At 35.6% G+C, this 22,678-nt stretch overlaps 1 protein-coding gene across 7 annotated transcripts; it reads right to left on the minus strand.

Moving 5' to 3' along the window:
- Nucleotides 1–7,235: 7,235 nt before the first annotated feature.
- Nucleotides 7,236–10,650, minus strand: LOC149555286 (uncharacterized). Of its 7 annotated transcripts, none has more exons than XM_089829408.1 (5): nt 10,495–10,650; nt 10,230–10,346; nt 9,213–10,119; nt 8,941–9,021; nt 7,236–7,424 (listed from the first exon to the last, which is right to left on the minus strand). In XM_089829408.1, exons 3-5 carry the CDS (start codon nt 9,624–9,626, stop codon nt 7,368–7,370), a joined length of 552 nt encoding a protein of 183 aa, XP_089685534.1. In that variant the 5' UTR covers nt 9,627–10,119; nt 10,230–10,346; nt 10,495–10,650; the 3' UTR covers nt 7,236–7,367. The 7 variants fall into 7 exon arrangements, with proteins under 7 accessions (XP_089685534.1, XP_089685531.1, XP_089685535.1 ...); XM_089829405.1 differs by having other exon boundaries at nt 9,213–10,143; XM_089829409.1 differs by having other exon boundaries at nt 9,213–10,146.
- Nucleotides 10,651–22,678: the final 12,028 nt, after the last annotated feature.

Consider the following 22,678-nt stretch of genomic DNA (forward strand, 5'->3'; position numbering starts at 1 on the left):
TTTCGGGTTGTTGATGTGGGTAAATCAAAATGAAGGTTATTTTTGGATTGGAAAGCATGATTGTTGTCTCATCTTTGTTCTCCTAAAAAGACAAATTTTGGTGCTTTGGTGTTTTGTTTGGTGAAGGGGGGGCAGGGGGTGTAATGACCCGTACCAATAGGCCACTAAAAAAACCCTAAATTTAATGCACGGCTAAAGTATATTGCTGAAATAAAAGAAATAATAGTGCCAATGTATTCATTCAATAAAAACCAAATGTTTTACAAATGATATGGCAAATTTGAGCACCAAAACATTATGACATAGCACATTGCAGAGAAACCCTAACTGGATGTATACAATTGAGAACTTGTTGCAACTACAGATTGAAATGAAGAACCTGGATTGATCAAATGGTGGAGACTGAATGCTGTAGATGATATGGTGAAAGTGCAACTCCATTGGAAACTCCAAATCAGCAATTAAGCACAAATGAAAGGACTGAAATATCCTTCCCACAGCTGCAATAATTCAGGTGATCTCTCACACCCTCAAAATTGCGTACCAATTGAGAGTTTTCGTTCCCAATGGCCAATTGTGACTATTTGCAAAAACCCTAGGCTCCACAATGCACATAAGAAAAAATCAATAATAAGTCTCGATGATAGGCAATAAGCCCTCAATGCCTATTTATTCTTTTTTCTTTGATAGGTCGGCCTCCCTTTTTAATTTTTCCTCCGCTTCTTCTAGCAACCTCTAGAAGCTTTTTTTATTTAATTTATAAAGTTACCTTGTAATATATATTTTTTAATTGATAACCTTATAATTAATTCCTCCAAAATAATAATAAAAATGGGACATTATAGGTCTGCCCCTCCTAAAATTGCTTGGCCTCAAGAAATCTTAATGCTGGATGCTGCAAAATCACTTCTCCCTCCCAGGTAGCATCTTCAATAGGTAAATCTTTCCGCTTAACTAGATACTCTTTGATTACCCTCCTGCGAAGCTGCTTCTCTCTACTATCTAGAATGAATTCTGGCACTAAGATCAATTTCCCTTCATCATTCAAGGGAGGTAATACTGCAGAAGGCATCACATTCTGACCCAATGCCTTTTTGAGGTGTGATACATGAAACACATTGTGCACTCGACTATCTGTGGGAAGCTCCAACTCATAAGCCACCTCACCAACTCGTTTGGTGAGCTTAAATGGTCCATAATAGCCTAGATTGAGTTTCTCTATACCACTCTTCTTGAGAGTGGACTACTTATATGGCTGCAACATGAGGTAAACCATATCATTTACCTCAAAACTACGCTCAGTCCTCTTCTTGTCTGCATACTATTTTTTCTGGTTCTGAGCTCTAGCAATGTTGTTTTTGAGAGTAGCAACTATATCCTTACTTTCCTATAATAGTTCACCTGCACGGGGTACTCGGCTGTCTCCCAAAAACAAATCTAAGAAACTAGGTGCCTCATAACCATAAAGTGCCATGAAGGGTGTCATTTGTATAGTCATATGATATGTAGTATTGTAACAATACTCACAGAGATATATCCATTTGACCCAAGCTTGCTGTTGATCTACCACATAATTCCTCAAGTACCCTTCCACCCATTTGTTTACAATCTCTATTTGACCATCAGTCTGTGGGTGATAACTGGTACTAGGTGTAAGCTCAATGCCAGACAACCGAAATATCTCCTGCCCAAAGTGACTCATGAAGCGGCTGTCCCTGTCACTCACAATGCTCCGAGGTAACCCGTGTAATCTAAAAATTTCCTTGAAGAAGACCTCTACCACCTGAGTTGTTGAGTATGTAGTAATGATAGGGAAGAAGTGAGCATATTTTGTTAGCTTATCCACCACCACATAGATACAATCACGCCCCTGGGCCCTAGGCAAGCCCGTAATAAAATCCATAGAGATGCACTCCCACTTCCTGTCAGGAATAGGAAGTGGTTGTAGGAGCCCTGCTGGATAAGTGTGCTCTTGTTTGTTCTTCTTGGAAACATGACACTCACGCACATACTACAAAACATCAGCCTTAAGTCCCTTCCAAGTGAATCGTTCCCGTACTAACCTGTAAGTCTTGAAATACCCAGGATGGCCTGTTGTAGGTGAATTATGGAATGCTCTCAAAATCAACTGCTTCACTTTCGATCCTGGGACTAAGTAAATCATGTTCTTGTAAATGATCAAATCATCTATGAGAGTGTATCTAGTGTCGATTATTGTCCCCTCCACTATAGAAGAGGCCCACGTGTCTTTGACATATTTTGCTACAACCAAGTGTCACCAATCCTCTAATATCTAAATCATAGAAGTGAGGTGTGGCCTACGGGATAAAGCATCTGCTACAATATTCTGTGTCCCCTTAACATATGTGATATCAAAATCATATGCTTGCAACTTACTCACCCACTTCTACTAACGATCATTCAAGTCCCGCTGTCCCAAAAAGTGCTTCAAACTATTATGATCAATTTTAATACAAAATTTGCTGCCCACAAGATACTATCTGAATTTGGCCAAGGCATGCATGATGGCCAGCATCTCCTTATCATATATGCTGAATGATCTCTCGGCCCCTCTGAGTTTCCTACTCTCATAAGCTATAGGATGCTTGTCCTGCATGAGTACAACACCAACTCCCTCTCCAGAAGCATCACATTGAAGCTCAAATGGCTTCGTGAAATTAGGCAATGCTAATACTGGGCATGTAGTCATTATTTCCTTGAACTGCATAAAACACTCTTGTGCCTCCCGAGTCCACACAAATGCCCCTTTCTTTAGCAAATCTATCATAGGCCCTGCATGTCGTGAGTAGCCACTAACAAACCTACGATAGAATCCACATAGACAAAGGAATCCTCTTAACTGTGTAAGGTTCTCTGGTGGTGGCCAATCAACAATAGCACGGATCTTTTCAGGATCCATTCGCACTCCTTCTGCACTAATGATGTGTCCAAGATACAACAATTCGGTCATCCCCAAATCACATTTGGACTCCTTGGCATACAAGGACTCGCTCTGTAAAATGGTTAATACTATCTTCAAGTGCTCTAAATGTTCCTGCCATGTCCTGCTATAGATCAAAATATCATCAAAGAACACTAGCACAAATTTCCTCAACTGATGGTGGAAGACCTTGTTCATAGTGGACTGAAAAGTGGTAGGTGCATTAGTCAAACCAAAAGGCATGACTACAAACTCAAAATGACCGTAATGACATCTAAGAGCAGTTTTTTCAATATCTTGCTCTCGAACTCTGATTTGGTGATAGCCTGATCTCAAATCAATTTTTGTGAAATAACAAGCCCCATGCAATTCGTCTATCAGCTCATCAATTCGTGGGATGGGATACTTGTTCTTTATAGTTCTCTTATTCAACACCCTATAATCAATACACATTCGTAGAGTTCCATCTTTTTTTTTACCAAAACAATAGAAGATGCAAAAGGTGACTTACTTGGTCTGATGTGTCTCATTGCTAGCAACTCGTTGATGGTCGTCTCGATCTCATCTTTGAGTCATTTTGGGTGCCGGTATGGTGTGATCATGAAAAGCTTAGCACCTTCCTCCAACTCGATAATGTGCTCAATACCTGTATCTTGTGGCCTGCCTAGTGGAATCTCATTGAATACCTTCCCATACTTGATTCTCAATTTTTGAATATTTGGATGATATTCAGTCTTATGTTGCTCCCCCTGGGTAGGCATCAAGGCACATATTGCTGCCCATTCTATATTATTATGTCTGGCTAATCTCTCCAACCGCCTAAATGAGATAGTCCTAACATCACCATTACGGATAGACTTCAACACATGAGTCCTACCATCCACCACGAATCGTATCTCCATATCCTCCAATCTCAGGGTAACCTCCTTCAAAGAATGTAGCCATTGCATCCCAACTACTATGTCCATGTCACCCATGTTGACCGCATGATAGTCTACCTTAAACTCATAGTTGTTTAGGCGCAAAGGTAGATCTCGCACCATCCTATCACAATGAACAGTATATCCATCAGCTACCTTAACTCTTAGTCCCTCGAACTCCTCAGTAATAAGTCCACGCCTCTCCACAAATCGTGCATCAATGAAATTATGCCTGGCACCTGTATCCAATAGAGTAATAATCTTTTGTCCTACTAAGACTCCTCGAAATCTGAAAGATCCCTCTCTTTGAATACTAGACATACGTGCTTCTTGTAAATGTATCTCTGGAGCCTCTTTTTTCTCAGCACTATCTACCTCTTGTTCACCCTCTACCTCATCATGGTGCTCTGAGATGTCTGAATCTGAACCTTCATAATAAGCCCACATCACCCGGTTAGCCTTCCCCTTAGGCTTCATAGGACAATCATGACCAAACTCATAGGGACCTTTGCAAAAGAAGCATAGCTTCTTCCTATGCAAGTCATTAAGTGTTTCCTTATCCCAAGGTGTAGCTAGCTTGTCTTTTGAGTCACTAACCTTCTCTTTACCCTTGCTGAATTCCCCTTTGTTATCTATAAATGATGAAGAACCCTTTGAACTAAACCAGTTTGTTGGAGCCGCAAGTTCCATACTGTGGGCTTCCTTCATGGCTTCCTGTAATGTAGGAGGATCAAAGGCCTTTACCCATCGCTTGAGTGGTTCAATTAATCCATCTGTGAATAAAATGACTAGCCTCCTTTCTCAAATGTCAGGCACCATCACTACAAGCTTCTGGAAGTCATTGATAAATTGTTCTAAGCCTCTTGACTGTCTCAACTGGGCTAACTCCCGAAAATAAACTTCAGGATTTTTTTTATCAAACCTTTCTATCAATCTATCCACAAACTCTTGATAAGTGGTTACCTGATTGTGTTGCAATGTGATCATGTCATGTGTCCACCAATCATGTGTTGCCCCATCTAAGTGTAAAGTGGCATACTTGAGTGCTTCAATTTCTGTCATAGTCTTCAGAGATAGGAAAGTATCCACCTTATGAATCCAAGCACGAGCAGTTATTTTTACACTACCATCAAATGTGGGTAATACCAACTTGTTGGTGACTTGTTGCAACTCACTGTGTTTATCTACTTGCTTATGCCTGGCAGCTCTATAGTTCAGGTACCTATCAAATGTCCATCCATCCTGTACATATTTTGGTAATGAATCCCACTCATTCCTTGCTTGTCGGAGTTCATCTATAATATCCATTACCATAGCATCAGGTGTGCGTGCTGGAGTTTCTTCTCTAAATGTAGGACATGTGGGTCTATCAGCTATTCCAGACCGTGTCCTATGTTGTGATCCTGCCATGCTTCTGTCATCCTAATCATGATTATTTCTCCTATTCTCCCCAATCAAATGTTGCATCATAACCATCATTGCCTATGTACTTGCCTCTATTGACTGTAGAAGCCTTTCCTGTTGTTGTAAAGTCTCATCATTTCGCACACTTCTGGATGGACTTTGAGAATGTCTCTCAGCCATATTCTCAGTTATGTTGGTTCCTTTGTAAACTAAATTAAATGGTGGCTGGGTAACCCTATTAGGCTGGCAGGAAACCGCTCTGATACCACTGTAATGACCCATACCAATAGGCCACTAAAAAAACCCTAAATTTAATGCACGGCTAAAGTATATTGCTGAAATAAAAGAAATAATAGTGCCAATGTATTCATTCAATAAAAACCAAATGTTTTACAAATGATATGGCAAATTTGAGCACCAAAACATTATGACATAGCACATTACAGAGAAACCCTAACTGGCTGTATACAATTGAGAACTTGTTGCAACTACAGATTGAAATGAAGAACCTGGATTGATCAAATGGTGGAGACTGAATGCTGTAGATGATATGGTGAAAGTGCAACTCCACTGGAAACTCCAAATCAGCAATTAAGCACAAATAAAAGGACTGAAATATCCTTCCCACAGCTGCAATAATTCAGGTGATCTCTCACACCCTCAAAATTGCGTACCAATTGAGAGTTTTCGTTCCCAATGGCCAATTGTGACTATTTGTAGAAACACTAGGCTCCACAACGCACATAAGAAAAAATCAATAATAAGTCTCGATGATAGGCAATGAGCCCTCAATGCCTATTTATTCTTTTTTCTTTGATAGGTCGGCCTCCCTTTTTAATTTTTCCTCTGCTTCTTCCAGCAACCTCTAGAAGCTTTTTTTATTTAATTTATAAAGTTACCTTGTAATATATATTTTTAAATTGATAACCTTATAATTAATTCCTCCCAAATAATAATAAAAATGGGACATTATTGGGGGGGGTGGGCTTGGTACAAAGCCGAAGTGAATAGGTTTATCAGAGGAGCGAAACCCTAATTTTTGAGATGTGGTCCAAGTTGATGGCATTGAGTTTAGGTAGGCCACATATGAAGGTTTAGATGTAGGTACAATGCCAATTTTTTCATTACAACCAGTTGCCCAAGCCAGAAAAGCAAGAAATCTAGTAAAAAGGATGGTAAGGGTGCCTGTGTTACAACAAGTGTGATGGGTAGAGCATCTGCAAAGAGCCTCTACTTTTCAGAATAGAATGTTACTATGTGTAATTGGTAGGGATTTGGTGCTTTTGTCTCATTTATGAAAGTAACAACATGATGTAAGGACAAATCTTTCTTTTGGATGATGTGTTAGGTTCTTGAAAGCTTTGTAATGTTTCCAAAAGGATGATCCTCGATGACATTTCTGAGGTAGCTTAACATAATGTATATTATTTTTATGACATTTAATAAAATTAAAAAACTTATTAGCAAGAAAAAAATGCATAAATATACTACAAATCAATTAATTGATTTGATGTATTTATTTTATAAATTTAATAGTAGAAGGATTCAATTATGAAATTACATAGAATATTAGGTCTTATATTCTATCTTTCTAAATATTATAATAAAGTTACATCCAATCTCACAATCTCAATATGTTAAAATAATGAGTCATACCAAAGACTCTAATTTTCAAATTAACAAACTAACTTATTTTGTAATTATTAACTACAATTGATTACTCCAAATATTATCTATAAACAAAGTATTTACAATCTAAATTATCTAATATTAAATCTATTATAAATATGATAAATTTATGTAAATATAATTTAAATTATTTAAAATTTTCATTTACTTATTTCATAAATTTTTTATTTTGTTAGAAATTATAATTATAATTAAAAAAAATTAAAATTTTAATTAAAAGAATTATAAAACTCAAAAATCTTCTATTTATAAGAATTAATAAAACAGTATTAATAGCCAAATAATGAGAATATACCATTTATAATTATTAAATTTGTGATAGTACAATTTATATAATAGAACAAACTCTCATAATCTGTCTCATCTGCATAACTCCAGCTTGTTCTTTCCTCTAACTTAGAAGAAAGAGATTGCTACTTCTTCACTCGCACTTTACGAGTGACTCCACCTTTGAAACACTGAAAATGAGGCTGCCATGCAACAAATAAAAAAGTAATAGTCAGATAAATTTCTGAGCTTTTCTATTTTTATACAAAGTCGTTTTTATCATATAAACATTTAGATTTAAATATAAACTAGGGAAAACGTGAGTCTATAAAACAATTTTAAAAAAAAATTAATGCTGAAGTCTTATTAAATTGATTGATTTTTGTATATTATATTGAACTGAATATATGATTCCAGAATCATGGAACAGTAAAAGACCAGTACAGAAATATATGTTGCACAGTAAATTAATTTTAAAAATATCAGGGAAAGGAGTTCAGTTATAATTTATTTGTTTTTTAATTTATTCAAATTTTCAATTACTAAATTGAAAATTTATAGATTTTAGTTGGAAGAGTTATTTAATTTATGTATTGGTTATTAGAGGAATATGTATCGAGTAGTATTAGAATTATTTAAGGTGGTTATATAGTATAGTTATACAGACATGTGCAATGATCACTTTTTGATCCTTGTGTGCGCAATGAATCTCACTCCTCCTTTTGACTGTTAAAAAAGAGAACAATAGTTAAAAGAAGTTACCACTTTTTGACCCTTCTGTATATAATGAATCTCACTCATCTTGACCATCCAAAAGTTAGAAGAAAAGCTATAAGCAGTTCCACTTTTTGACCATAGTGCAGATAATGAATCACACAATGTTTGTTTTGACTACCCATAAGCTTGAATAATAGCTATCATCTTGACTACCCAGAAGCAAGAACAATATAAATAATCAATGCATAATGAATCAGATTGTGTTTGTCTTGACTGCCTAAAAAGTAAAAACCAGAATAATGGTTATAAGTAGTTAAGTTGCATAGAAAGACACTAAAATCAAATCCTCGAAATTCGATGCATCTTTTAGAAGCGGATAATTACATCAACAAAATTCTTGATTGCTTAGAGTTAATACATTTCATAGCAAACCTAACAACTGAAAATATAGAGAAAGCAGTTTCTTGAGGTTCAATAGTTGGCACAAGTGTTTTTAGTTAACGGGCAGATCTCACAGACTAGTCTCATGAACTTCATTAAAAACTTTCATCTCATGTATCAAAAGATTTCTATTTTATCAACTCCCAAATTGATTTATCTTGTGAGCATCACTGAAAACTTTCATCTTATACATTAAAAAATTTCTATTTTATCACCTCTCAGATCTCATGAACTGTTTGATGTTTGTGAACATCACTAAAAACTTTCATTAAAAAACTTCATGACTCATATATCAAAAGATCTCCATTTTATCAAATAAAAATAAATTTAACTTCATATTCATTTTACCACTGAGAAATCCTCCTGTTATACCCAAAAGAAAAATGGGCATCACCCAAAATTGTTTGCTACCATAAGCACAGTTATTCTACCTACAATAACAGATAGAAATCTTAAAGAAAACACAATGCTAAAGATTCTAGTCATACAGCATGCCATTTTCCTCCACAAGTTAACTGTAACTGCAGAGCTTTATAGTCATACTCTGAGATTTCACATTACCTCAAGATCAACAATGGATTCAACTGGTATCTGCTGGTGTTGCTTCACTTCCATATTCACTTCACCTTCTATAACCCCCTTCTGTTATATTCAACAAAAGGTCCACAAATGTGCATCAGGAAACTGCTTTTAACTTCAGTACATTTTATACAAGGCATATTTCTCAAGAACATATTTTTCATGAATAATTTTATACAATATAACTTCAATAGCAACAACTTTACACAATACAATATCAACGTCAAGCTACAATAGAAGTACTTTCAAACTACCTCTGCACTATAGCCTGAAGAGCTTGCAGTGTCTTCGAGCCAAGAACAACACTCAGCTTCCTCCTGATGTTGCACCATTTCGGTCTTACATTTTGTAGGACTCCTTTCTGTACAAAAACAAGATGAAACACAATCCAGATCCTTTCTCTTACCATGAAATCCTATCATTTTTCCTGGATATGATGCAGATATTGGCTGATCTTGTTCCTTGTCAGCCAGAGGAAGCAACTGTTGACCAGATGAAGCATCTGAAACCATCGAAGAAGACTCTTCCTCATTGCCACCAAATGTAATGCTTGATGCCCTTAAAGAACTCGTATGATCAATATCAAAGTGGGAAGTAGTTCTATTGATGGATGAATTATCCAGATACATTGTCCACCCAGACTCAGAGATATTACCACTAGTGCTCATCCTGTGTGGCTTCAAATTCACAGTTTTATCTATGCAAAAAGATAGATAAGCCCTGTAGCTGCACAATTGGGGAATAGAAGCAATTCTTCACCATACACCCGTTACTATTTGTAGTGCAATTAGTAAAGCATTGATTTTCCATAATTTCATCCCAAAGCCCAGCAGCTAACAACAACTCATCTTCTGATATTAGAATGTAGCTCAATCTGATATCTCTCTCTCTTTTTCTTGTCATCCACCCATCTTCTGAACACACGTTTGGGTGATGTTCGTCTTAAATTGTGCCATTTTTTAATCGCCATACCTCATTTCTTGTCTAATCAAAGTCCTTGCAATGCTATTTTCAAGTAGAGGAGACCTTTTAACCTCCGTCCTTGCCCACCAAAATCCATTTCTTTCTGTTAAAACGGTACATATCTCATAAACATTTTGTCAAACAGTTGTCGAACATCTTAGCTGTTCTCCCTCTGTACCACAGCATTGCTCCCATGTCCTTGAGCCAGCGAAAACGAGCAGTCTTCTTAAAAATAGTATGTTCTAGTAAGAAGATGATCTCAGAAATACTATATAATAATAGAACCTCGTCAAAGTTTGGACCACTACCTGAAAACACCAATGAAGAATGGCATGTGGATCTGCAATGTGCAGCTGTGTTCCTCAACAGTTTCTTCAGTTGAAGTATCTATTTGTGGTCCTCACTAGCTGCGCACACCTGGCAATCTGTTCAACAATTTGTACAAATGTTTAAGCAAGGTCTATAAACAGAGATTACAGGTCAAATCAATGAAATTTATCACACAGTTACAACTAAAAATCGGAAATCTAAGAAACTACTGAAGACAATCAATGTCTATTCAGAAGTTTTTACTGGGGAGTGGCTGCAGCCATCAAATTGACAGATTAATAGAGTTCTTCATTGACTGCTATTCAGTTCTGTCAAAATTAATTGAGTACAGGTTCTTCGTATTAAGGAAGAATCTCGCTAGCATCTTAAAATCTTATACGGAAATTAGTACTTTTAATATTGAATATTGAATTAGAAAATATTAAATATTGTATTATCAACAATTAATAGTGTCTATTTATGTGTGAATTTGGAGACCTCAAAGAAATTTGTAGTTTCAAAAATAAATTTAGAATAAAGAAATTGAAAAAACTTTTTTTTTGTATATGTATTAGATAAGAAAAGATGATTAAATATTTAAAATAATTTTAAATTGTTTAAATTTTATGTTTACAATAATTTAAGTCAATTCAAGCAAGAGCCTGCAACACAATGGTAAATTGTGAGCCTTATAAGTTTGATTTCAAATTGAAGTTGATTAATTTAAAATGAATCCTCTTAAAATTTTAGATCATATCATGCAAATCATGTAGAAATTCTATATATCCAAACCATAAATTATAAATCATAATTGTCTTTCAATTTCTCTTAATGTCCAGTGTATGTATTTGTGCATGTACATGTTTATGAATGTATGTATGTGTAGATATGTATTTGTATATTATATGCACACACCTGCCCCACAGACACATTTATTATGTATACACACATCTAATAGATATATGTGTGTGCGTGTGTACGTACTTATATATATATACATTTATAAATGTATATCCTAATAGTTTTGCTTAATAAACACTCCTAATTTCATAATTTTTATTCCTTGACCATATAATTTTGATACCTCTCTATATATTGAAGTACTCTCTATTTACACCATTATATGAATGTAGAGATTTTTTTTTTAACATTTTTATACTTTCCTATTATTTCTATCCAATTATTAAGAGCATGATTGAAACTTATGTTTGACTAAAAGTTATTTCTATTGCATCTTATATTAAATTCTTAATAGTGATAATTTTTGAAGGATTAGTAGGACATTTGAGCATGACTACTCACAATTTCTGAATGATCATTGCAACGTGTGTACATAAGTATGTCATATTTTGGGTGTTTGTCATACACAACCAATAGATATTGGATGACACTTTGAAATGACCGCAATTTTAGATCTCACAATGTGTGTGGTTGCTACCAAGTAGTGTGGACAATAGGTATCCAATGTACCATTTGGAATATATGGATGTACACATTTAGCTATAACGTAACTGATATTCTCTTCTATTAAAAGATGTATTTCCATTACCATTGTAGATCGTGTGATGTGGTAAGCAATATATTGGTAAGCATTCTAGCTAATTTCATGCACCCACAAATTCTAAATGATACATCAAAAATTGATATTTTATATTTTAGTTGTCTTTGTACGTGACTAAACTCCTTAGATTTCAAAGTGTTATCCCATCCATTTCCAACACTATAGATACCAACGAAGTTGTATAACTCATCCAATAACCATTCAGAAATTCTAACTAAGATAAAGTAAACAAACTAAAACATAAAGAATAAATAAATAATGTTTTTCCCCTATACATAAACCTTAATCCCAATTAAAATATCAAATTTTACATAATATAGAAACTTTGTTAATATCTTATGTTGGCAATGGGCGAGCCAATGGTGTAATGTCAAAGATAAACCTCTTGTTTTGTGTGGGGACATATACGGAATTAATTGAATTGAAAAAACACAAAAGCATATACGGAAGTCAACATAACTTTGGCAGAGGATTAGTGGGCCAAAAAACATGAAAACCTGTTTTCCATTTGCATAGGATTCTGAAACAAAATTAAATGGGTTTTGTGTGGATGGTGTTTAAAAGTACAACTTCCTTACATGACTCAAAATGATTTGGGTTTGTAAGCAATTATTCATCCCATCATACACCTTCTTGGCAATCTTCAACAAATATATAATGTCATAGTTAACTTTATGATCATTTACATTTAAATATGGGTAATGTTTATACATGAAAAGATGAACAAAACAATCAAGACAGTTTGAATTTGAATCCATTAATTCATTGTAGAACAGATTATATGTTTTTCAGCATCAATAGAATATATTTCTTACAAAGAGATTCATATATTATTATATTTATATTTATCATTTCGAGTCTTCTGATTTTTCATAGTATTGTTCACTTGCTGACAGTATTAACAGTGAATAAAGAAGGCATGTGCATGTGGAGATTCAGTTGGATTTGCTCTGACAATGAGTGTAATGACTTAAGCAGGCATTTTGACGTTTTCATATGATTATTTGCTGCCAAAATCATGGGCAACTGCTGCAGGTACATGCACGCTTGTAACATGGAGTATGGTGGAAGCGTCTAAATAGCAAACTATAACGGAGATAGCAATACCTACACAAATTTAATAAAAATATATATAGACTCTTAATACATGTTCAATATTGCCTAAGGGAAGATATCTAGTAGTGGTTATAGTTAACTTCACATGTTCATTTAAGTTACCAAATGATGTTGAAATTATCCAAAAAAAAATTGGTTGTTCTTGTATGAATGACTTAATTGTTCGAAACTAAGGCTCCAACTTCTCACCAATAATGATTCGCTTTGTAGAAGTTGTTTTTGATGAGGAAAACATGTTTTGAAGGGTCCTTGAAACCCTGTACGTAAGATAGAAAGATAAGCGTTAAAACCCTGAACCAAGAAAAAGATAGCAAACAAAAAGTTCAACAAAAAAGGCCACTAACAAAGGGATAGCCAGAGAGACAAAACACTAACTAAAACAACATAAAGAAAACATTAACCCATTTTCAGAAGGAGGTTAGCAGCCTCCTTTTCCAGCAAGTCCATTTTCCTAGCAGCCTCTTGGTTCTCAACGGTTTCATTGTTAGCCTCCAAGGCTTTCTTCTTCTTGCTAGCTTTGGTCCTTTTGTTAGGCCCTTCAGTGTTCTTTGTGCCAACACCACCTTCCTCTGCAATAATCATCACATTTTCAACTCCAGGACCCTCCAACCTGCTGATAAGAGCCTTGAGGTTCTCGTTGAGTGCCTTTAGAATCTTAAAGCTTTGATTAGCTATGTCCCTTTGAGTAGATAGAATGCATTCCACTTTTTTGTTAAGGCCCAACACCTTGGCATCCAACTTGTAGAAGGCAACCAAATCCACAAATTGGTTGGATTCAACACTCTCTCCATCTCATGTAGCCTTCTTGTTGTTACCTTCCAGTTGGTGCATTCTTTCATTCAACCCATTAATTTGATGGTACATCCATTTAATGGATTTGAAGTTGTCCATCATATTGTTTTTTGCATTATTGAGAACATTCATGTTATCTTCTTTGCTAAACTCACTCATAATGATCATTGTTGGGTCAATGAGCTTCTAAAGATCAATTTTCCCCTGTGTGTCTTCATGAATTTGCAGATTAATTTTATCTCTGGCTATCCTCGATCAGATACTCTCCCTATTCATATTTTTCCAGATGGTAACCCTCCCTTGAGAAGAGGTTGTAATAGTGTTCATCTGGTCTTTCATCGAGTCATTCATGGGTTTAATAGGGTTATCATTCCCCTGCTGATTCTCCAAACGCATCTCTTTGGTTAGGCTTTGTACCCTGCCCCCCACATTTCCAACTTTCTCCTCCTAATAGGGCTTCTTATCCTTATGTTTAGGGCCCTTCTTCTTGTCATCAATTTCAACCTCCAAGTCCATGTCCATTTCCTCTCCTTCCTCATAGACATCCTCAGAGGAAGAATCCCTCCTTTTCTTCAAGGACTGCTTTGACTTGTCAATTTTCCTCTATTTTTTAACATAGCCCTTCTTCCCTACAACCTCCACCTCCTCAATATCTATGTCCATGTCCTCATCACTTTCATTGTACTCATCCTCTGAATCACCAAGGTTTCTTGAGCTATGTTTACCCAATGAAGCTTTGGAAACCCCTTTTTGTAGGTAGGCTCTGTGAGCTTTCCCCTTGGCATTTTCCCTTTTTCTCTTAATGGGCTCTGAATCCTTCCCAGAATGAAGACCATCACTATCCTTTGTCTCTAAAGAATCCTTTTCTTCTTCAGACTCATCCCCTTCACCCTTGACATTCTTAGCCTGTAACTTCCCCACATAATTAGTTTTGATATCCTCATAAATTAGGAGCATAAGTTCGTCATGAAGTGGAGGGTTGCTGATACTATGGTCTCTAACTCCATTGATGTTATTGTTTAGAGAGTAGTAAAGATAAAAAGGAATAAAGATTTTCACATTGTGTCTAAAATGATTTAGAAAGACAAAATGGTGTGAGTAAACCCTAGAAAATCTCCCATCCCAGGTGACATAGGAAACAATAGCCCTTAGAATGAACCTCTAGAATTTCTTTAAGCAATTGGGCTGAAAGTATGTGATATCTTTTTTCTTGACAAGTTTCTTCCTCTCCTTGGGCATCTTAGGAAAGATGTCAACAACAAAGTCAGAGATATTCTTCTCCCTATAAAAATTCTTACCCTCAATCAGGATGTTAGTAATCTTGGAAATATAATCCTATGTGATGGAAAACTCTCTGCCAATCACAATCAAACAACATTCATTCCAATTTTGCAAAAACAATTGGGTAACCTGGGAGTTACCTCCATGAAGTCTACCCGTGAAGGTCAAATGCCCCCATTAACCAACACTTCCCATATCCACTCCTCCTTCCTCTGATTTGCATAGTTTGTTGGCTCCCTTCGCCTCCTTTGACCCCCCATTCTCTTCCAAATTTTCCTCTCAGAGTTCAACTTTCTCAGAGTGAAGAGAATAGTGAAAATGGCAACCAAAAAGATCTAGAAAGCATGTGATTTAACTGTAGAGTAATTGTAAGTACCATCACCAGTCCTCACACTCCTTGTAATAAAAAACAAATCCTCCTTAGAATCCATCACTATCTTTAATAATGACACCTTCTTCACCTAGCATCACATCATGATTAATCCTTGAAATGATGATATTAGGAAAAAAATTGTCCCATCTTCTCAAATTCTGACACATCATAGTCACATTGGCCATACCATTTGTAGCCCCATTGGCTTCCCAATAAGTGTGGCTAATAAAAAAATATCAAAGGTATTAAGGAAGTTGATATTTTCCTAAATAATTTTATCTATGGTCCAAGAGGGAGTAGAGAGGCCTTTAACACACTTAACAATGTTGAGTGAATCCCCCTCTAGCCATAGTTTGGAAACATCCCTCTCTTTAGCCAACTTTGTAGCTTGGAGGGTAGCCATGACTTCGGCCACATGGTTACTCTGAACACCCAAAAGGAGTGCCACTCCAACCAAGCCATGAACCAAATTAGTTATGATTACTCCCCCACCTAGCTAGCCCAAGATTGGTCTTAGCTACCCCATCAAAATTTTCTTTGCACCAACATATAGGAGGAAAGGTCCTCTTCTCTTTTTGACACCTACCTAATTAGCTTTGTTGAAGTTGTTACTTACTACTAGGAGGTATAAATTGGACCGTTGTTGGGGTTATTAGTGTCAAGTATTGGGTGACACCTTTCTTTGGTCACTTTTTGACCTATAACACACAACAACATCTATAGAGTGGATTGTTACTGATGAGAAGGTGAAACCTTAGATTTAAATAGTTAAGTTACATACAAGAACAACAACAACAAAAATTAGACAATTTCAACATCATTTGACACCTCAATGAAACATGTGAAGCTAGCTATAGCCCCTTCTAGGCATCTTCCTCTATTAGTATAATACATATTTAGTTTGGAGGATTCATTATAGTCTAATCAAAAAAATAAGGGTAATGTCTCTTGCAATCAACAAGCAGATAATTGTGCAACACAAAACTAAGGACTATCAGTAAAAAGGAAGACAACAAAGAGGACCAAGGAGTCTGATTAGGCTCTCATGTCACTCCTACTACTCCTGAATGTCTTAAGCCACTCCTCCCACAAGAAATTGAGGAGTTCACAACAATTGAGCCCATTTTTTGTTTACAAAAGGAAAAATGTGGTGGCAACACTATAGATTACCTTGTAACCAAACTTGGCAATGTTTTGCATCATCTTCTCTAGCTTAGTAAACTTGGCCAACATTTCCTCAAACTTGTTAAGGTTTTGGAGACCTCTCTCAAAGCCCAAAGCCATCTTCAAATAAAAATCCACCCTATTGTTCAAAGAAATAATCCTTTATAATAGCACCAAACAACTTGGACAACCTTTGAGAAAGGAGCACACATCATCTTTCATGGTCTTTGTTTCCTTGTTTGACTTGAGGTTGTTTAAGATATATGATAAGTTGTGGGTACTATCAGAGTCCTTAAAAATGAAATCTAACCACTTTACCTGCTTCGACTTTTCTTTTACAATAGTATTGGCAACAACCTCAATTGCAGAACCACTATAAATATGACCAGGATCCCACTTCTTCAATATGGGCCATTGTTTCCTACTCAACCTTCCACCTAGCATAGTCCCCAAAAAAATCACTTATAGTAACAATACAATAACCCTAATCCACACCCATGACAACAACATTATGATCTTCTCTTGTTGTGTCTTTTTCATCTCTTATTGCAATTAACACCATATTCACTCCTTTATTTGTTTCTCCCATCAATCAATTAAAAAAGGTTTCCTTGACAAATTTCCTGTGGCTTAGTAGTCTAAAGTTGTTGTCTAGCATCCCCAAAACCTTCATTTGAACCACTTGGAAAACTTGTGTAACATTTGAAATTGGTTTGAGTGGGATAATACACACCATTAATAGAACAATTCCATAAAATAGCTCCATGTTTGTGGTCATCTTGAGTATGGTAGAGGGGACCCCAATTGACCCCAACAAGTCAAAGGTAGTATCACCAAAGGCCTAATTATTTAACCTTAGAGCCTTATAAGAATAATTAAAAAATAAACATGTTAGTAGGAGTCCTAGTCCAACTAACACCAATAAAGGTGATCATGAATGAAGATGAAATTTTCCACAAATACATTAGAGGTTAGGAATGGTTCCAACCCTTCTCCTTGAATATGTAAACAATTTTTGGAAATATACTTTATAGTCTTCACCAAGATTGAAGTCTTGTAATGTCTAGACTTATTGCATTACAATTGTCAATTGTTTCATTACCTTTCATGTAGGTGTGTTCTATGATAAACATGTCTAGGCTTCAAAAGAGGCTTTTAGTGTCTCCCAATATTCTCATTGTGGACCAGCAATTCTTATTCTTCCTCTTTATTGCATCAATAATATATTTGGAATCACATCCAATCTCCAAGGTGTTGATTCCAATGGAAAAAGTTAACTTAATCCTCCCAAAATGTCCATACCTTTTTATTGGTTATTTATATAACCATCCAAGGTTTTGGAATAAATAAAGATCATTATATCAAAATTCAACCTCACCATACCTCATGAAACAACTTTCCCTCCTCTACAAACACCATCAAGATTCAATTTAAACCACCCATTTCCTAGGGGTGTCCATCTTGTACCTTTTTTTTAAAATAATATTAGAGTTGTCAACAAAGGAAAAGTCCCTTCGCAAGCCCTATTTAGAGGTAATTTTTACTTCAAAGGGATAGGGAAATAGGCAACAAATTTTAAATTTACCACTTATATATTTTCTAAAATTAGTTTGCATAATAATTGAAAAATAGTATCCAAAATTTTTTTTGTTATCTTTTTATATCCTATTGTTCCTTTCCTTTCAAAGGCCACTGTTAATGTATGTGGTCATGATCTTCAAAAATTTCTTGATTGCATTGGTTATGAGCTAGTCCTTTCTATTCAAAGAGATGTTTTTCCTTTCTATTCAAAGATATGTTTTTGTGTACATCTATTGATGGCCCATGACATATCAAGTTTATTCATAACCTTACCCTATAAGCCTCGTGTGAACAAGAAGTTTTTAAAAAAGTGATAGATCCACCTCCTTTTTGCAATAGGGGCATCTATTAGGAAGTTGGAAGGCTCTCCTGATAAGGTTGTCTCGAGTTAGAATTATACTATCCATTATACCATCCACCAAAAGATGTTAATTTGGTAATTAGCTATTGGTTCTAAATTGTACTACCACAAGCTAAGAGATTATCCTTAATTGCCAACATATAATAAGACGACTTCAATGAAAAGTCTCTACTATGGTTCTTACACCAAAAGTACTAATCATCCCTGCAAAAGAGGGGAGTCCTAATTTTTTGGATATTAGTCTAAATTTGTTGGATAATATTGAGGATATGCAACAATGAGTGACAACAAAGAGATAGGTCATTCCATTGTTTTATAGGTGATATGTAATCAATTACTTTAAGGTCAAAGAATTACTAACCATATTATTTAGACAACTAAGATTCCTATTAGGTGATAAAGGAGCGTCCTTAACCCATAGATCCTCCAAAACATTTACGATTCCCCCTTCTCCAATCATCCTTTCCAATCCTTCTTAAATCATGTTCATTCTATTCATAATATTATTCTAAAATTTTGATCCTTTAGGGGATACCAAATTGTAGAGATTAAAAATAAATCATTCACAACTCAAATATTTTCACTAATTATCTCACATCAGTCATCCAAGTGGGGAGCCAATCTCCATCCCACATTTTCTATGTGATCTTTTTTCATGGGGAAAATCCCCTTCTTGCCTAATCCACCATCTTTTTTTGGTTTGTAAACTATACTCCAATTCACTAGGGTCATTCTCTTCTTTTCCTCCATAATTGTCCATAAGAATGGCCTTGGTATTTTCTCTATTTTTTCAGCTATTGAACCCTTAAATTCAAAGACAAAAATGATGTAAATCAGCACATCTTATAGAGAATAGGCTCAAAGTTGGAGCTTCCTAGCATTACTCAAGAGTTTCCCCTTCCTTCCTACTAGTTTTCTATGGACTGTTAGTGTAAATAATTAATTATTATTATAATTTACTTAAGTTTACTTAGGTTAATGCATTATTTTATTATTTATTAGATTAGACACCTAGGAGTATGCATGCTATATGAGTTGTCTTGTTGACAACACAAGAGTTAGCAACTCTAATTTAGCACATGGTGTCTACAACACAAGAGTTTTCATATTTATCTGAGTTGTCATGTAGACAACACAGTTGTTTACACTCTAATTAAGCACATGGTGTCTACGACATCTTTTTATGTGACACACCTATATTAAGCTTATCCTCACATCATTGCACTAACTTCTATGCTCAATGGAGGATAATCCACTCTTAGTGAATATGTGCTTAGTTGTGAGACTTATCATTTTGCTAACTCCTAGTCATTCTAGAGGCCTTTATATATAGACACTCCTAGTGTGTATGTACATCAATTCAATTTCATATTTTTATTGTGATCATACTTTATTGGTCCATATTGTGCTAGTTCTTGAGCTTCTTGATCTTGGGTGATTTTTCCGTAAGGAAAATTCTTACATGGCATCAGAGCTGAGGGAGCTTCTCTTCAGATAGCCATTGGAGACCATTTTTGATTCACCTCTCAGAAGACCTCGATTCAGATCTAGAGTATCGCAATCATTGGGAGCATCTAGAGCCAAAGTGGACCTCACCATTGCATTTGGAGCATTGATTTAGTGAAATTTGACTATAAATTTGCCTACGTCAAATTTGAGGCAAATTTTTTTCGTAAACCAACACCCAAAGGCCTGATTTGCAAAATTTGGTATGATCTATTAGATCTATGAATCTTTTTTTTTGCTCTGCAATTTTAATTTCTGTTTGCAATTTCTTTGCATTATTTTTTCAAAATTATTTTTGGCCATCAGGCCTGTAGAGAGCAATTTTTTGCAAGAACCGGGTGGTCAAATTTTGGCCCCCATGTTGGAATATTCCTTCCTTGCTTACATATTCCATAACCAATGGCTGAATCCACATAATCAATGAACAAACCCGACGACCGACCACAACTCACAAACTACACAACAGAACAATTTGACATCGACAATTAATACTACAACGGCTTCATAGTCGAGTCTAACATCTATGGGATTTAGGTTTTAACAACCCTTTTGCTTTAGTGTGAGGTGCATGTGAACCTAAATTCCCCCACACCCCCTCATTGGCTTCTGCATTTCTGGCCATTGTCGGTGACATCAACCTATTCACCACCTCTTGCCGATAAAGACTCCCACCCCTTATCTACTTTTTTCCTATCAACAACAAAAGATGACACCACCTTCATCATTGTGGCCACAACTAGCCACATGTTTGCTCCATAGTGGCTTGGTGTCACATCAGCGCCCTCGGCCAAATTAGACACGCAAACATGTCAACATTGACACCTCTACAACCGCCTAAGTCATACTAACACGTCAGCTCCAGCTTAGCCTCCATGTGGATCCTACTCAGCATGTTGTACCTTCCATGTCAACAATATGACATTCCATGTCACCCCCAACCATACAAAGTTGTACCGTATGACTTGCCACATCATTCGACATGCCTAGTTTTTGTTGACATCACTTTTTCATGGTATTAAATTTGATGGTCATTTGACCATCACCAGTAGGCCATATTGCACTGCTGTGATGACCATTCAGACATAAAATTTAACCCAGTGCTTTTTTGGTCAGACCCCTCACCATATGTATTTTTTATTTGATAGTCCAACTTCAGGAGGCCATATCTTAGCCATCCGAACTCCAAATCATGTGCAATTGTTTTTTGATTTTGGCTAAAATTTCCTAATTTTTTTAGTGGTACTATTATTTTCTAGTTTTGGTGCACGAATTTGTCATAAATTTTAGTTTTCAGCGACTATACCTATCCAATCCTACATTTTGCAACTTCAAACGCTCTGTATGGGCTCATTTGGACACATTTTCAAGTTCCATTTTTTTTTTAAAGTGCATTTTTTTCGTCTACTTTCCAGATTTGCAATTAGATTTAAGGTTTGTGTGGATAGAAATACCACTTTCAGAAATAGGTTTTTCATGCCCAAATTTTCGTGAGCAAGACACACACACATACAATAATAATATTCAATTTTATTTCTTGAAAAAAATTTAAGAAATATCTAAACTAAAATATGTTCGCAATATTGAAAAGTCCTTTCAAATGTACAATCATAATTGGATCCTTACATCATTTTAAAAATTACACGAATATCTACTTTTGATCTTTTACAATACATAACTTTTACAAATGTTCATAATAAATCATCTTCAAATCTTCAATAGAAAGTAAAAATCTTCCAAGCTTTTCTTCAACACATATCCATATAGAAAACTTGTACAAAACAACCCTATAAACCATGGAGAGCTCACCTCCTAGCCTAGGTCTCTAAGAGACCACCCACTAAGCTTGGAGAACCAAGACCAATTGGGTAACAATCAATCTCATACATATAAATCAACAATACAAGATACTACATTTAACACCCTTTTTGACCTTACATAGTAGGTTACCAAAGGAACCAATAGAATGGGTGAAGGTGTGCCTAGAAATCCCAAGGAGAAGCCAAATACAGAAACCAAATTTGCATTCACAAGGCATACAAAATAAATACCAACTCTCAAAAAATTTCTCCCTTTATCACCCCCAAAGTGCATAACAAAGTACTAGCATATGCAACCCATACTACATGCTTATCCCTCTTCCTTCCAGGGAAGAGACTCTGCACTTAGGGAATAGGCCCAACTAACCCCTTCACTCGAAGGCACTTCTTCCCTCCCAAGGTTGAGTGATGTCCTTCCACACCCATAACATCATACTCTCAAAAATCAAATAAAAATAAGGCAATAAAAATTCATCCACACCCAACAATACAAGAACAATGAACAAAACACATATGCATCTGTAGCAAAATTTACACATCTTTTATTCAAAAAAACAATACAACACATAATTTTCAAAACATGGCAAAAGCTCCAACCTTTCTCCAAGCTATGGTAAATGAACTGATTTGAGAAGAGCCCTCTATGCTTCCTTAATCCAATCTCCAATAAAATAAATCTCTAAAACTAGAGAGTGGGTGAATGCCAACTCTATTTTCCAATTTCCCTCTAAAAGAAAAACATTCCTAATTTTTCTCCATCATGAAAGAAAACAATCACTTTAGCTCCACCTAAGTCTTCCTATTTGGTTGGAATTATCAACTCATTGGAGATAAGGTAGGAATTTGGGTAAGTCTTCTTCCATTTTCGCAATACTTAAGAAATGAGATTTTAAAAG

The sequence above is a fragment of the Cupressus sempervirens genome, chromosome 5, assembly GCF_028749045.1.
Source record: "Cupressus sempervirens isolate cs-2001-9-10 chromosome 5, ASM2874904v1, whole genome shotgun sequence".
Classification (NCBI taxonomy): Eukaryota; Viridiplantae; Streptophyta; class Pinopsida; order Cupressales; family Cupressaceae; genus Cupressus; species Cupressus sempervirens.